Source organism: Colletes latitarsis, chromosome 5 (assembly GCF_051014445.1).
Source record: "Colletes latitarsis isolate SP2378_abdomen chromosome 5, iyColLati1, whole genome shotgun sequence".
Lineage (NCBI taxonomy): Eukaryota > Metazoa > Arthropoda > Insecta > Hymenoptera > Colletidae > Colletes > Colletes latitarsis.
Window position 1 is genome coordinate 30874657 of NC_135138.1, and position 15121 is coordinate 30889777.

The 15121-nt window shown below is 28.8% G+C and overlaps 6 protein-coding genes across 8 annotated transcripts; 2 read left to right on the plus strand and 4 right to left on the minus strand.

The window, feature by feature from the left end:
• Nucleotides 1-234: 234 nt before the first annotated feature.
• On the minus strand, nt 235-2537 carry Eif1 (eukaryotic translation initiation factor eIF1). Its single transcript, XM_076765312.1, has 3 exons — nt 2356-2537; nt 1976-2133; nt 235-1060 (listed from the first exon to the last, which is right to left on the minus strand). Exons 1-3 carry the CDS (start codon nt 2381-2383, stop codon nt 914-916), a joined length of 333 nt encoding a protein of 110 aa, XP_076621427.1. The 5' UTR covers nt 2384-2537; the 3' UTR covers nt 235-913.
• Nucleotides 2538-3138: 601 nt separating this feature from the next.
• Nucleotides 3139-6448, plus strand: Arfgap1 (ADP-ribosylation factor GTPase-activating protein 1). Of its 3 annotated transcripts, none has more exons than XM_076764915.1 (8): nt 3139-3524; nt 3595-3876; nt 4105-4316; nt 4471-4585; nt 4771-4860; nt 5054-5113; nt 5251-5423; nt 5475-6448. In XM_076764915.1, the coding sequence occupies exons 1-8, from the start codon at nt 3465-3467 to the stop codon at nt 5701-5703; spliced, it is 1221 nt and encodes a 406-aa protein (XP_076621030.1). In that variant the 5' UTR covers nt 3139-3464; the 3' UTR covers nt 5704-6448. The 3 variants fall into 3 exon arrangements, with proteins under 3 accessions (XP_076621030.1, XP_076621031.1, XP_076621032.1); XM_076764916.1 differs by having other exon boundaries at nt 5490-6448; XM_076764917.1 differs by lacking the exon at nt 5054-5113.
• Nucleotides 6449-6878: 430 nt separating this feature from the next.
• Nucleotides 6879-8315, minus strand: LOC143341762 (uncharacterized). The gene is made up of 2 exons (XM_076764920.1): nt 7269-8315; nt 6879-7182 (listed from the first exon to the last, which is right to left on the minus strand). The coding sequence occupies exons 1-2, from the start codon at nt 7658-7660 to the stop codon at nt 6966-6968; spliced, it is 609 nt and encodes a 202-aa protein (XP_076621035.1). The 5' UTR covers nt 7661-8315; the 3' UTR covers nt 6879-6965.
• Nucleotides 8316-9121: 806 nt separating this feature from the next.
• Nucleotides 9122-10456, plus strand: LOC143341763 (intraflagellar transport protein 22 homolog). Its single transcript, XM_076764921.1, has 4 exons — nt 9122-9463; nt 9530-9699; nt 9770-9969; nt 10058-10456. Exons 1-4 carry the CDS (start codon nt 9425-9427, stop codon nt 10225-10227), a joined length of 579 nt encoding a protein of 192 aa, XP_076621036.1. The 5' UTR covers nt 9122-9424; the 3' UTR covers nt 10228-10456.
• A 113-nt stretch (nt 10457-10569) lies between these two features.
• Ppat-dpck (Bifunctional Phosphopantetheine adenylyltransferase - Dephospho-CoA kinase) lies at nt 10570-13031 on the minus strand. The gene is made up of 5 exons (XM_076764914.1): nt 12123-13031; nt 11696-12039; nt 11388-11642; nt 11115-11297; nt 10570-10996 (listed from the first exon to the last, which is right to left on the minus strand). Exons 1-5 carry the CDS (start codon nt 12709-12711, stop codon nt 10793-10795), a joined length of 1575 nt encoding a protein of 524 aa, XP_076621029.1. The 5' UTR covers nt 12712-13031; the 3' UTR covers nt 10570-10792.
• A 378-nt stretch (nt 13032-13409) lies between these two features.
• Nucleotides 13410-14630, minus strand: LOC143342043 (uncharacterized). Its single transcript, XM_076765524.1, has 5 exons — nt 14449-14630; nt 14140-14285; nt 13869-14025; nt 13646-13765; nt 13410-13573 (listed from the first exon to the last, which is right to left on the minus strand). Exons 1-5 carry the CDS (start codon nt 14594-14596, stop codon nt 13410-13412), a joined length of 735 nt encoding a protein of 244 aa, XP_076621639.1. The 5' UTR covers nt 14597-14630.
• Nucleotides 14631-15121: the final 491 nt, after the last annotated feature.

Genomic DNA, 15121 nt, shown 5'->3' on the forward strand with positions numbered 1-15121 from the left:
AATATCGATAGAAAATGAATTAGAAGTCATAAGAAATAATTTTTACACTAAAATATTCTATTAATACGTTTGCATACTTTACCAAAGTAGTACTATTGTACTATTCTAAATGTGATTAAAAAATATTGTTTTAATGTACACCATTTCTTCTATAGTAATAAACTTACAATAATGTTATATTTAGTTACAAATATTAAATGACTAAAAGGTAGAAAATAATACTAGAAGACAAAAAACTGGTGAATTACCATTTATTTATTTAGAACAGCCACATTTTTATTGAAAACAATTGATCTAATGTTGTCAATACTGCTTTATAAAGGAAAAAATTGGCAATTCTCCCTAAAAAAATTCATTACAATAAAAGATCATCCTTTCAATAAATAATACAATCAATGCGGAATCAAAGGCACAAAACTTGGAGATGACAATATAAAATCAGGTCTGTTACCTTAGTGTATAAAGAAAACAAAGCATTCAGCATTACACACAATAAGCCAATCTGCAGCCTAAAACAATTCTTTTTCATCTCTCTCTGAATACGTCTATAGCGCCGAGATACATACTACCTAATTCCAAAAAGAAAAGCCATCCGTTGCTATTTGTATCTATCCCTTGTATATGTATTTTCTCAAATTAATAGGTAATTATTGCTACTACTTTAAATGTGATGAGTTTAGTGGATTATCTAACATAAGGCTGTAAAATATTGCTTCCTACAATCTTACAAATGTCTGATTAGAATATTGTGCCTATATCTTTACTGTTATATATTTTTTATTGAAATATATATGTGTATATAATAGGATATCTCACGAAATATCAACAAGTATTAGTGACTGATACAGATAATTTAAGATGATAAGGTGATGAAGGTGGTGTGTTCTTAGATAGTGGCATGGGTGTTTGTTGGTTAAAAACCATGGACTTTGAGTTGGTCAGGTTTAGCCAGACCTGACTTTGTTAGCCACTGGCATATATTTTCTCGCTGGTCCCCCTGCAGCTGCAACACCTCCCCGTACTCCGGGTGCTCGATTACTGTCCCATTGCAGGCAAACTCCTATAAAGACAAATTTCATATTTTACCTCTAACAATTTATTCTAGACTTTTCATTACCTTGTTGTACTTAATGATTATTTGGATGAAAATAGAAAATGTAATGAAAGTAAATATTAAAATTAATTGCAATATGCTTTAACCAAAAAGCGCATCAATGTGTGGTAGAATATTTGATTGTAAATTACTGAGGCAGAATACCCAAAGTAGAAATTCATGCATGGAGTGTTTAAATTAAATCACCTCTTTGAAATCTGGGTGTTTAAAAATATATTAAACACAATAGTGTTGGGCTCAAAACTACTGTTCAACACATGCATGCACCCACACAAACATATACACAAAATTTATATTGTGTTTCATAGCAGATCAATATTTATAATAATTTATAATAATTTTAAGATTAATGTACCATTCAAAATTTATGAAAATTAAATATATAAAAATATTTGGAACTATTTACCATTTTAGTTAATTAATAACAAAAACTTTAAAATTTTAGTAACAATTATACACACACAATAATGTATAATAAATACATTTAAGAAATAAAGTTATGTTTGTCCATAGTTGTAATCTATTTATATAAAAATAAGATATAATTAAATTTTTATTGACAGTTTCATATAGTATGCATATAAAGGGATTATAAAATCATGTTTCTCTTCAACTGCAATATATCAAATACGTAAATATTTTCTATTGTGTTAAGAATAAAAAAATTAAATTAATAAAAAATTTATATTCAAAACTTTATATACTGTGCATAAGAAGAAAAGAACTTCTGCAAAATCGTGTGCAATTATATTTCTACACTGAACAGTTGTTTGCATTGGTTCTATTTTTAGCACAGTGTCTGACACTGACAAAAGATTTACTCGTTAGAATGCAAATCACAATTCTTACGATTTTGATTACCTTTTTACATGCTCTCACTATTTTCTTCAAGTCATATTCAGATGAGAGACCTTGCACCGTTGTTAAGGTCTTACGACCATTTCGTTGCTGGATCCTTATATGCACGAGACCGTCTTGGACATCATCATCTGAACCCTTGATTGCATCTGCAAAGGGGTCTGGCCAACGCAAACAATTCGTATTATATTAAAATTGATTCAATTTTGGGTTTAAATGATAAATTTCTTCCAAAAGTACATCACTTTTAAAAAGCAAACACGAAAATTATGTATGACGATAATTGATTGCGTACTATGATGCAAGGAGAAGACGCCATCGCCATTTTGACAAACTATCTTCTAGAATATGATCAGCTACAAAATAGAAAATATAATACTTACCGAATGTGTTGAGATTCTGGATGGACATACGACAAACGAAATATATCCCCGGGAGATATAGAATTGCAAAGTGCAAGTGCAGCTGAGATAAAGTACGGATGACGTAGGATAACAGAAGCACCAAGCAAGAATACTGCTAAATCCAAAAAACCTTGTACAGAGGTCAAACTCAACCGGAAGTAAAAGTTGCATTTGTCATGAACAGTGGGTGGGGTTGCGCATGCGTACTTTCAATTAAATAAGCTTCATTTACATGAAATAAGTGTCTCATTATTTGATTGGTAAGAATGAAAACGTTCTTTAATAATTTCCACGTAATTTCTTGCACGTAAGTTTTATAATTTTTTATACATTCTATATATTCTTAAAACGAAATAATACAAAATTTTGAAATACTTAGTTCGCTTCAGTCTTCATGTATGTTCACGTGAATTTACGTAAACACATATGAATACGACAAACATAATTCGATCAAGCGTAAAAAAAATAGTTTTTTTTATTAAAAATAATCAATAAATGTACTTATCGTGCAAAATAAAAATATTAAATTGTTACTTGCTTATAATTTAGTAAAATAAACATGTATTCATACTTTCTATTTTATATTTATAGTAAGTTTCATGAATGATAAAATTGTGAATTTTAGTCACGTGACTTTGTTTGGATCACGTCATCGTTTCCATGGAATATACTTACTATATACTTGTAAACAAAGCAAAAATGCGGTTAACATGCAGCGCACCATAGCGGTAGATTTTAGAAATTTATACGCATTAATTTTTAGTCACTGTGATAGTCTTCCTACATCGTGTGAAATGAAATATCCAATGAAATGATCGTTTCACTACAGTTGATGATACGATTTTTAATTCTGTGGAATATGAGCGATACATTCATTACTTTAGATAAAATTAAATTTAAAATAGATATCAACTAATTGTTATTTGTTGGAACAAATTGTTTTTGTTATTCGTTGTTGTGTATAATAAAAATTGGAAATAATGAGACTGTCACTTTGAGACTGGGTACAGCAAGTGTGATATGGTGAACTTTTAATTCGAATAATACTTATTGCACTTGGCCTAATTTGACATTTTGTAATACGAATTATGGCCAGTCCGCGAACTCGGAGAATTTTAAGTGAACTTAAACCAAAAGATGAGAATAATGTAATGTATTCATCTAGTTCTGTTAACATTATACCATATGTTAATCTAATTGCATCTCATAATTTTACAGAGATGTTTCGAATGTGGTATACATAATCCTCAATGGGTTTCTGTTACATATGGTATTTGGATTTGTCTTGAATGTTCTGGCAAGCACAGGGGATTAGGTGTTCACTTGTCGTTTGTTCGATCCATTTCTATGGATAAATGGAAAGATTTAGAATTGGAAAAAATGAAAGTTGGTGGAAATAAAAATGCTCGTGAATTTTTTGAATCACAGCCAGATTGGGATGATAGTATGTCTATATCTCAAAAGTATAATACTAAAGCAGCAGCATTATATAGGGATAGGGTAAACATATTTGAATATTATTTATAGCCATTTTTTGTATCTTAAATTTTAAGATCTAGTTTGTAATTATGTGTCTCATATAGCTTGACACTTGATCTGTGCAAAATATAAGTAGAAATATTAATAAAATATATATAGTATAACTAATGAAATATATTCAATTAAATGAAGTAATATAAAAAAACAGAGGTTTCATTTTGTATAAGTAATTAAAAATATACTCATTAGATTGCAGCATTAGCTCGTGGAGAAAATTGGAGTCCTACTACTTCTACAGCTAAGGATTTCCAACCGTCATCATATTCAGGAAATCAACAAGACTATACATCATATCAAAGTGATATGTCAAGTTCTTATCAAAATTTTAATTCAAACAGCTGTAAGTCCCAAACAGAAGCTTTCTTTGCTAGAAAACAGAATGAAAATGCCAATCGTCCTGAGTAAGTACAGATTTTCATGTAAAAGTAAGTAAATATAAATTTTATTTCACATGTTAAATATCTTGATAATATTTATATAAATCATAAATACAATATTTATTTACAATATAGTTTTTCAAAATAATAACATATACGTTCATAAATATTTATACAGTAATGTTCCACCTAGTCTGGGTGGTAAGTATGGAGGATTTGGTTATCAAATGGATGCACCACATAGAAGTTCATCACAAGAATTTTTTGATACTGCAGTCTCTTCACTAGCAAGTGTAAGATAAATAATTTTGTGTTATATTATTTTATGAATGTATAGACTGTATCCATTTAAATGAGAGAGAAAAGATATTTCTTGTTAACTTTCATTTGTTTATGGAGATAATTATGTGTTTCCATTTAAAAAAACCGACCTCATATATGATTAACACATAAACACAACTTGTGATTAACATTTTAGGGATGGTCAATATTTTCTTCGTCTGCATCAAAAATTGCAAATAAGGCTACAGAAAATGCTATTAGAATTGGAGAATTAGCAACACAGAAGGTACACAAAAAAAATTTATGATGACATATAAGCATTTTAGTTTTGACAATAATGCCATATATAGTATTAGTGTACTGTATGTTGTATGTTCATTATATTTTATTTAATTATGTTTTTACAATGATTTATTGCAAAATGGTATTTTTTTAGTTATATTTTCATTTTTTGTTTCGTTCTATTTTGTTTTTGTTAGGTTCGTGATGGTACTTTATTGGAAGACGTTGGAGCTCAGGTTAATAATTTAGCTGCAAAGGTAGTTCGTTGAACATTGAACATTTTTATCATTAATTACGTACATTAATTAGATGCTTTGGCATTTAAATAATATTGCGTTTTGCAGTACAATCGATCAATTTTTGTTTATATTTGAATAAAATGTTCAATATATAGGTTGGAGATTTGGGAAGAAAAGGATGGGGTGATATTGGAGGAACGAATTCGATCGAACAAAATCAGTGTAGTTCGAAACAAAATTATCAAAGTTCTTCTACTACTTATCAAAATAGTGAAGTCCAATCTCATTCTACTGAAAAAACATCTTTGATGAAGACATCACAGTCAAAGTAGGTAGATATATTTCTCATGTTACAATGTATTAATATAAAGCATAAAAGATCATTATGTTTTAGAACTAATATATCACCTACAAATTCTTCGAACTGCGAGTGGGATTGGGATAATGATACAAAACAAATGAAAAACAATGAAAAGATAACTGACTTTAAAGCAACTACGAGAAAATCAAGAGATAAGGTTAAAGAGGAAGCTTTAATCAACTTTCATACTGACAATCATGCAACTAATTTGGATAAAAAAGTAGAGGATGATGCATGGGAATGGTAACATGCGCACGTATTTTATATACTTAAGAAAACGTAAAAAAAGTATTGTGAAGCATTTCAAACGAATGTGCTCAAAAACTTTAAATGCTCTATAGTCAATGTGCACTAAACTGTAAAGGTTCATTAACACTATTTACTTATACACTGTGTCTGCTTAATTTTATTTACCTTTGCATTTATTATAAGTTTGAACTGTTATCAAACGTTATTATTTGCTTTTATACAATGTAGATAATTAGTATATTAAAACAAATGGCAGGTACAATGTATAAAATGATAAATTTTTAATAGAAAAATATAAAAGTAGTTTACTTTATAATACGTATTGTACAAATGAATTTTGTGTAATTATTACTTTTACTTATAACAATTGTTTATATTAGAAAATATTTTAATATAATGTATTAGTACATTATGGACCAGCATCGTGCTAGCACCGGCTGGATTCTTAATACATTCGCTGTTACATCGACATCACTAGCATCAAGCAACTCATTTATCTTGCATTACCACTTGTATATCTGTAAGACTATGATTATAATTGATAATTAAATAATACACAAAATATCAAATGTACTAATAAGCATTAGTAAAAATAATTATGTTCAGTTTCATATTGTAATCAAGTTCTATCAAATATTTGTGTTCTGATTGAAAAAAGTGAATTAATAGAATTGGAAAGACAATGTAAATTACCCTTGTATATGAGCGTATGAAGGCGTTAATATAAATGTTTGATGCAGGCATACGTTTCTCTGATATACCCTGTATATATTCGTTAAAATCAATCTTTAATATAAAATATTTTTAAAAAAAACAGATTTGTGCCTTGTAGAATAATTTCAGTTTACATTATTATCAAAAATTTATAATTATTCATATTGTATGTTATCAGTTTTTCTCTACATTAATTAACAAATTTATACATAAGTTGTTCCCGAAATGTTTAGTTAAATTTTACATGCAAATTCTACTAGTTGTATTTATAAAAAAGTAATTCTCAATTTTCTAGATGTAACTTTTTAAAGTTGCTAAGAGAAATTGTTTGAAATAGATTCCTAGGAATATTTTGCACTGAAATTAAATTTTGTATCCTTTAGTAGGATATATTTTCAAATCAGAATAATTATTAGTATATATTAATAAAGTTTAGCTAAGCATTTTATAAACATCCAATACCACAAATATGTACGTTTATTAGATTAAAAGCTTATTAAACAGTATTATTGTACATAAATATATAAATTAAGAAAAATTATAATACTAGAAAGAATGAGAATTTTTCCCTGGATATACTTTCTTCATGTTCATTCTATTGTAAGCTCTTCCAACATAGTCCCAAAGATCCTTCTGACATTTTGGCCATGATATGTTTTCAACTTTTGACATAGAAGAACAAAGCATGTCCCTATCTTTTTGTGACAGATCAAAAAATGATGATCGTTCAAGACATGAGCGATAAAGAAACTTGTAGATTGCTCTAAAATAGAAAAATACAGTTACATTATAACTAATTTATTTTAATTAAAAAGTAGCATCAAATAATTGAATTAAATAAAATCATACCTAAAGTCATAGCCTCCTACTTCAGATGGTGATGGGTGATTTTCCAATAATTGTATAAATAACAGTGCTTCGGGTATAATACTATCTCCAGATTCATATGAACCACAATTCAACCATTTATCCAAGAATTCATGTTCCTGCAAGTCTTTTGCCATCATTGAATATTCAGTAATTTTTAATTCAATAGCCTTTGGTAGTATGTGCGGCAACATAGTTGATATAGCTGATATATTTTCAGACCCATATTTCTTGAGAGCTTCTAACAGTATTCTTTTATCATTGTTACTCCATGTTGCATGTACCTTGGATTCATTGCTACTTTCTACTACACTTGTATTGTTTTCCTGCTGTTTCTGTTTACGTAAATTTCTCTTCTTCTTAGTGTCAGCCATTTCATAACATGGAAAGATTCTTTTATTCCATTTTGTTATTTTTGTTTCACATCAAATTCAAAATATTTTTCAAACTGTGCTGTCATAAACACATAGGCAAGATCAGTATGGCCAGATTTGGAATAATTGAATGCGTCGACGGCGACACTAGTAACGACGAACTTTCTTAACGTTTAACGGAGTGGTGGGGAAAGCCGACATATCCTACCGCACGAGCTACATGTTACGCTAGGTCAGCACTTCACGCAACTTCGGGAAATCAATAAAGAACGTGAATGGAAGCCTTTCCTTCATGCTGAAGGATCTGGTGGTATCGACGCACCCGATACGGGTTCCCCATTTCTCCTAAGCATCCTGCTGGGAGCCCGCAGGACCCAACTCGGGATGTCTAACAAAGAGAGGGATCCTGAGACGGAGCTATCGCAGACAGGAATAGTTCCTGAACTCCGCTACGGCCGAAATACTCTTTCCCTTGAATCGTCTCACTAGAGGACGGCAACTGACCTTTCGAACCATCTAAACGGCCAATCACAGATATTATATATCTATAAGTATTCCATTATTTCAAATAACGATTCTTTAAATTCATTTTGATGGACAATTCGTCTATCAAAGTTGCACAAATGATATCTGAGTCCCTCGTCATGGTCCGTCCTGCTTGGCTACTACAAGAGCCCCCTGGGGAGCTCGCGGGAGTTATCCCTCAACCACCAAGCAAGACGGACCGTGAAGCGAGATAAAGAATTTAATTTAAGATTTCCGAAGATGGTCAAGAAGATGTTTCACGAACAGCGGCCAAGGGACAACCCGGGTTTCTTTGAAGACGAAGAAAATCCCATCTTTGGGAACAACACCTAAAAACTGAACAACTAAACTGAACAACTCATATTGTACGACTCAGAGACTACTTCTGTTTCGGAATAACTCTGGAATAAGACCGAACATCCTATATTAGCCTATATAAGCAAAAAATATAATTGAAACAAATTAAATCAAATATCAAATAAACATTCTTTGTTATAAAATTAAAGAATTATTATTTGAAATAATAGAATACTTGGAAAATAAATGTTTTGAATATAATTTTTAAAGTCTTACTTGATAAACTATATTCAAACGATTTATTTCCAAAGTATTGTATTATTCTGCCAGGAGTATTGATTTTCTGTTTCAGAGAACAGCTGAGCGCTGCCGATCGGTGCTGCCCACTGGTAGCTACTTGTCGACAAGTAGCAATAATATTATACATATCAAATTATTAATATATGTATTGAATTTACATATCTATTTTGTTTCATTTCTAGGTTTTCATTAAACTTTATGTTTAACTTTTTTTTCTATTTCAGCATTATGTTTTTAATCACTTAATTGCGTTGATAGTTGTAACATTACATGAATATAATGAAATATTGTTTTCTTTCATGTCTCGAGTGCCCCAGTATTTTTTCTTTGCAACGTGTGTAGGTATAAGAGTTCCATAATGAAAAAAAACTTTCGAAAATTTCTTTTAGTAGAGATATACGTTTTAAGACCTCCGGGTTATAGTGTGACTATTAAAAAAATAGAAATTTTTATTTCTCTGCCCATTTACGTTCGCACGTACATATACTATTAACATGATTGCGTCTAAACGGCTGAATAAATTTCATCGAAATTTACTTTACGATGTAAGCTTGTAGAAGTGACTGGTTGTTATGGTAACCATATTCCAAACGCGTAAATTTACAGTAAACTACTTTCATCAAACTGGAGTACAATTAAGACATGCAACCATTAAAAGTAATAGTTGTAGGACCTGTTAGGGTAATGTTCCAAATTTAAATATTATGTTAAAATATGCAAACATAACACTAAGAAAATATTTTTTAGAGCGGTAAAACGTCAATATCGAATTTTCTTGCTGATGCTACAGAAATACCTTATGATTACCACCCAACACAGGGTGTTAGAATATTAGAATTTGAAATAGAAAATATAAACATAAATAATAAATGTGTCACACAAGATATTGAATTGTGGGACTGTAGTGGAGATCACAAGTATATATAAATATTTTATTTTGTTAAAAATAGTACAAAATATCAAATATATAATATGAGAATATTTTAGATTTGAAAATTGTTGGCCAGCTATAAGGAAAAATTTACATGGTGTTATATTTGTGTACAGTGAAAAATCAAACGAATGTTTGAAAGAACTTCAACAATTGTATGATTATTTTATTAATCAAACACAAGTAGGCCCAGACCGATGTGTAATATTTTGTTATGATCCTGAAAAAAAAAATCCTGAAATATCAAAAATTATTTGTAAGTATTGTAAATATAATATTAAAATTCTTAATAATTTTTAATATTTGTAGTTACAATAATAGTTTTTATTTGATTATAAATGTAGCTTCAACATTTGCAAAAGTGTCTCATGTGAAGTGCAATGTAGAAAGTGGTGGAAATAAACTTAAATCTGATTTTTCTTCCTTCATAAATACAATAGTTACTAAAATGCATAACTACACAGATCCACAAGAAAAAAATATTTTAAGTGATAATATATTGTTTGTAAAATAATGATATATAGTATAAAAGATTTTAGTAATTCTTATTTCTTAATAAGGTAATACATATTTAAATTTTGTAAGATTAGTATTTTTATATATTTGCACAAAGTATATATTCTGGTAATACATTCACTTATATATATGTAATCAATTTATATCTACAAATTTATATTAGATATCTTGTATAAAACTACATATTTCTAACATATAATATTATAATAATTATACTTTTGTTTATATTCTTATTTATACATGTTCTAACATTATTTTAATAATCACAGAATATTGGGAATATTGTAAGAAAATTAACATGTATTATATGTACATATACATATTCAAGTTAATATAATAGCCTATAATGTTATTTAGAAAATGTAATTAAAATTGTTTTATCTTTTTTGAAAAGTATTAAATATAATTATAAATTTTAATGTTATTAGTAAAAATACATTTTGAACTTATTAAAATATAATCTACATTTAATACTTGATTTATTAAAGAGAACCAATATTCATTATAAAATTTTCATCAATTTTGTATAAAAATCATAATTTTAATTAATATAAACACATATATTAATTTTTTACTTGATCAGACAAAAATACCATTAATTCATCCCATGCTCTTTGTACTTGTTCTTGAGTAATATCATGACTCCATAAACTACATATAACAACATTTGCTTCATTAACTTGTTCTGTATTACTTGGTTGAACTTGAATTCTTACTTTTGCATCAACTTCAGTTAATCCATTTCTATTTACCACTCGCTTTATAGCCTAGAAATTAAAGTGACAATTGCATAATATATGTACTTAAAACAAATTTTACACTTCATTGAAAAAAAGGAGTTTCACATACACTATGATTGTTTAAATTATGAAAGTAAAAACTGACCTCTTCCGGTGGAATAATACAGGTCCAAATTTCATGACACACACACTGCCATTTAGCTTGAATTAAAACAGCCGCTTCCATCACAATTATATCAAATCCTTCTGCATAAAAGTTATTTATTTGTTTCTTTGTTTCATCCAAAATTATAGGCCAAACGAGTTTATTTAATTTATCTAATTGTGCCTAAAAATAAATTTATATTGTCAATTATAAAATAAAGAATTAGTAGTAAAGTATAAATGCCAAGAATATTAAATTATATAATAAATTTACTTTATCATTGAATACTATATTCCCAAGTGCTTTCCTATCAATAAATCCATCTGGTTTCAAAATAGCAGGACCAAATGTTTTAAGTATTGTCTCAAAACAACTTTTGCCAGGTAGATACAAATCGTGTGCTATTTTATCACAATTTACGAGACCTGCACCTAATTTTTCTAATTTATCAGCTACCGATGACTTTCCACTTGCAATACCACCAGTTAAACCAATAATATAAGGTTTCAGAGGTTTATCGCCTATTCTCTAAAAATATAACAATATATAAACATTTTTATGATTCTATCTTCAATACTTACAGGAGGTCGTAGTCTTGTTCCCAATAATCGTATTCTATCATTACTGGAACTGATTTTATTTTCTTCATGTTCTCTATGATTTTTATCCTTCATTAATTTTATAACATGAATATCTAATTTATTTAGATTTTGCTGTATACGCATATCATTCACTTTATGCCCACTACGTTCTGTTTCCTCACTAACTACTATCATTTCAATAGTTGGATCACTTTTGGTTGGACCATACATATCTTTTATCGGAACAATATCATATAACAATGTTGAATCTATATCTTCTAAAAACTCTTTAACATTTAATATTCTTTTAGAACAAGGTTCTATCAATTCCCATAACAATTTACCTGCAAATTTAATTAATTTAAGTAAAAAATTAATATTTTAAAAAATACATGTTTTGTAGTATTGTTGCATATAAAACTCTTACGATATAACATATTTGTATCAGTCACACCAACTGTAAGCTTCTCTGTGCAATGCAATACAGCTTCGCTTAGAAACATTTTATGACCATTATGTATCCGATCAAATGTACCACCAAGTACTACACTCTTATATCTTTTTGATTCTTCGATGCAAGGCATTATACTTGCTTCCTCTAATTCTTCATCATCGTTAAAACTAAGGAAATTACAACCCATAGAAGTATTAGCTAGACAATCCTGTATGAATGTATCAGCCTCTCTTTTACTACAGATCCTATCAAAAATCACTACTTCTACAGGCTTTTTCGTATTTATTATACATAAATTAGGATTTTTCATATTTGTAAGCAAAACTCGGATATCGAGACGAGTAGATATCGTAGACGTGACATTGTAAATATTGGAAATGGTTCGAGCGTAACGTGTTATTTTCCATTGGGAATTTGTAGCCGTGTAATTTCCTGATATAAACATGTTCTTTTCCGGAAAGTATTGAATATACAAAGTTTTTAATACATGTTTCTTAATAATCGGTAATAATTTTGTCACTTTCGTTGGATTTGTTAAAACTAATAAACCTGTGTTTGCCATGATATAACGAAATTATTAACCTTTAACCTGTTTTGTTAACAATACATTCAAGTAATGATGATGATATGCATTACACTTCATGTATCAGTATTTTTGCAAATCGATTACATGCCGTATTACGTAATATTTTATACTCGGAGAACAAATATTTCTTCTATTACCACAGACGACTTCCTTAGCTTTCATTGTTTTCGTTCGACATTTGATGCTACATTTTTTAGAGTTGGATATGAAGTATATTTTTAAATCATGTGTATATACATCCAATTATTTTGTTCTATTCTTTTTGTGTATGGCGCTCGTTACACTATAAGAGATGCAGACATTGTTCAGTATTTTCCTTTTAATATATAATAAACTTGTGTGAATCAAATAGGTATGTTTTGTTTCTTTTTATTAAAATGTAAAATATGATTTAATATTTGATTTGTAGTGATACAATTATGTTTTTACTAAATAAAACATGTGTTTTTGCGAAGAATTATATACATATATTTATCATTCTAGTTGATAATAGTAATACATATTACATAGTAAAATGTACAATTTTACAATTGTACATGTGTACATTTATATTTTTATTATTTTTGTTAATTACAAATTATTATTGAATTCACATTTTATGGACTACATAAGTACCAAATTAATATTAAATATTCCATATATAATGTAAGTATATATTTAATGTATGTATTATGTTAATAATCTTTCAATATCGGTGGTATAGAAGTACTTCTAGAGGTTTTATGTAATGGATCTTCATGATGTAAAATCAACCACTGTATTAACTTTATATGATTATTAGTAAATGCTTTTTGTAGCAAAATATTATACCATTGGTCTTTAAAACCAAAATTACATCCTGTAAAGGAACAAACATTTTTGTATTTGAATTGAAAAACTTTGTCAAACTTGTGTGATTGAAATAACTGACCTGTACTTTTAAGTATTTTAAGACATGAAAAATCATCTTGCATTGGATTATTAAGAAAATAGTAGATAGCCATACACAGAGCATTTTCTCCTTTTACTGTGGTAATAAAAGGATCTGCACCTACATTTATTTAATGAACATACATAGATCGATATAAGTGCTAGTACTATATTTAATTATATTATAATACAATTAAGTTTTTATTATTTTATCATATGTATACCCTTAGCTAACATGAATGCTATTAGACATGTATGACCTTGAAAACAAATACGGTGAAAGGGTGTCAAACCAGTGAATGGAGATTTTATGTTCAATAATTGTGGACAATAAACGACTATATCAATGCATTGTAATGCATAGAATTTATCCCAGCATTTCTGAAAATAGTATATAACTAATTTTTCAATACGTTTTTTGATAAAGTAAGAATAGTTATAGAAATTTTACAAGTAATATAAAAATATTATATTATAATTAAAAAGTTAATTTACGTCAGCTGCATATTCTAAGTTATTCAACATTTCTTTGTGGCTAATTATACTTCGATCTCTAATAAACGAGCGATTATAATTTCTAATTTCCTGTAATCCTATTAAATTTTGTTTCGATTCACGTGCTAATATTTTACATCGGTGTGCTGTAATTCATTTAAAGGAATGTAAAATTTAGAACATAGTAAGATACTCTCGTGCATTCTATAGTACAGTATAAATATAAATCATAATTTCAAATTAATGTTAATAATGTAATTTAAAGTAATCAATTATTAAAAGAAATTTGAAATTTTAAAATGTATCTACCATGAACATAATACATATAAGATATAACTACTATGAATCCAGTAGCAGCAATGAGTTTAAAAATGTTCGGAATTACTTCAGTTAACTTTACAAAATATTGTAGTAATATATCACAAAATGATACGTTATGTCTTATTTCAAGACTCATTGTTTTTACTTTCTTCGCTCGATACGTAGAAATATCTTTCTTTTCGTACAATTCCTTTTAAAAAAAAATCTGTTGATCTGGAAACAGTTGTTACGCATTCGCGTGACGTAGGTTGATGTACATACAGCGGCGCGACGGGAATTTACTGGAACTGGTTTTATTACCACCGAGGCTGCGATTCGAGCGAGCGAGATTCAAACGAACTCGCGTATTGTAATGCGTATTATTATTGTAGGAAATTCAACGCGAGGAAATCTAGGCGAAAACCGAGCATTTGTAGACCGTTACAGTTACTTTGTGTATACAATGTAGTTTTGACCGTTAGAGGTAGGCTGTATGCTTGTATCGCGCATATGTTATGTGTAAGAATCGATCGGTTGGCAACCGGCAAAAGGAAGGAACAAACGACGATCGGGACGCTGGATATATAAGATCGAGCCCGCTTGGCCGGGCTCTCTCTCAGTCTATACGAGCTATCGTCCTACACTAGAGAACGTTTTCTAATCGCTATTTAGAAATATCTAA

Coding starts and splice junctions, on each gene's coding strand:
- LOC143342043 (XM_076765524.1), bottom strand. CDS start 14,596: ATGAGTCTTGAAATAAGACATAACGTATCATTTTGTGATATATTACTA. Junction 13,766..13,868: donor AGCATTCATGTTAGCTAAGG/GTATACATATGA, acceptor AAATAAATGTAG/GTGCAGATCCTTTTATTACC. Junction 13,574..13,645: donor TAAAATACTTAAAAGTACAG/GTCAGTTATTTC, acceptor GTTCCTTTACAG/GATGTAATTTTGGTTTTAAA.
- LOC143341762 (XM_076764920.1), bottom strand. CDS start 7,660: ATGGCTGACACTAAGAAGAAGAGAAATTTACGTAAACAGAAACAGCAG. Junction 7,183..7,268: donor GTAGGAGGCTATGACTTTAG/GTATGATTTTAT, acceptor TTTCTATTTTAG/AGCAATCTACAAGTTTCTTT.
- Arfgap1 (XM_076764915.1), top strand. CDS start 3,465: ATGGCCAGTCCGCGAACTCGGAGAATTTTAAGTGAACTTAAACCAAAA. Junction 3,525..3,594: donor AACCAAAAGATGAGAATAAT/GTAATGTATTCA, acceptor ATAATTTTACAG/AGATGTTTCGAATGTGGTAT. Junction 5,424..5,474: donor ATGAAGACATCACAGTCAAA/GTAGGTAGATAT, acceptor AAAGCATAAAAG/ATCATTATGTTTTAGAACTA.
- Eif1 (XM_076765312.1), bottom strand. CDS start 2,383: ATGTCCATCCAGAATCTCAACACATTCG. Junction 2,134..2,355: donor CCAGAATCTCAACACATTCG/GTAAGTATTATA, acceptor TGCGTTGGCCAG/ACCCCTTTGCAGATGCAATC. Junction 1,061..1,975: donor TAGTGAGAGCATGTAAAAAG/GTAATCAAAATC, acceptor TTGTCTTTATAG/GAGTTTGCCTGCAATGGGAC.
- Ppat-dpck (XM_076764914.1), bottom strand. CDS start 12,711: ATGGCAAACACAGGTTTATTAGTTTTAACAAATCCAACGAAAGTGACA. Junction 12,040..12,122: donor TGATACAAATATGTTATATC/GTAAGAGTTTTA, acceptor TTAAATTTGCAG/GTAAATTGTTATGGGAATTG. Junction 10,997..11,114: donor GTATTATTCCACCGGAAGAG/GTCAGTTTTTAC, acceptor TTTAATTTCTAG/GCTATAAAGCGAGTGGTAAA.
- LOC143341763 (XM_076764921.1), top strand. CDS start 9,425: ATGCAACCATTAAAAGTAATAGTTGTAGGACCTGTTAGG. Junction 9,464..9,529: donor TAGTTGTAGGACCTGTTAGG/GTAATGTTCCAA, acceptor AATATTTTTTAG/AGCGGTAAAACGTCAATATC. Junction 9,970..10,057: donor TGAAATATCAAAAATTATTT/GTAAGTATTGTA, acceptor TTATAAATGTAG/CTTCAACATTTGCAAAAGTG.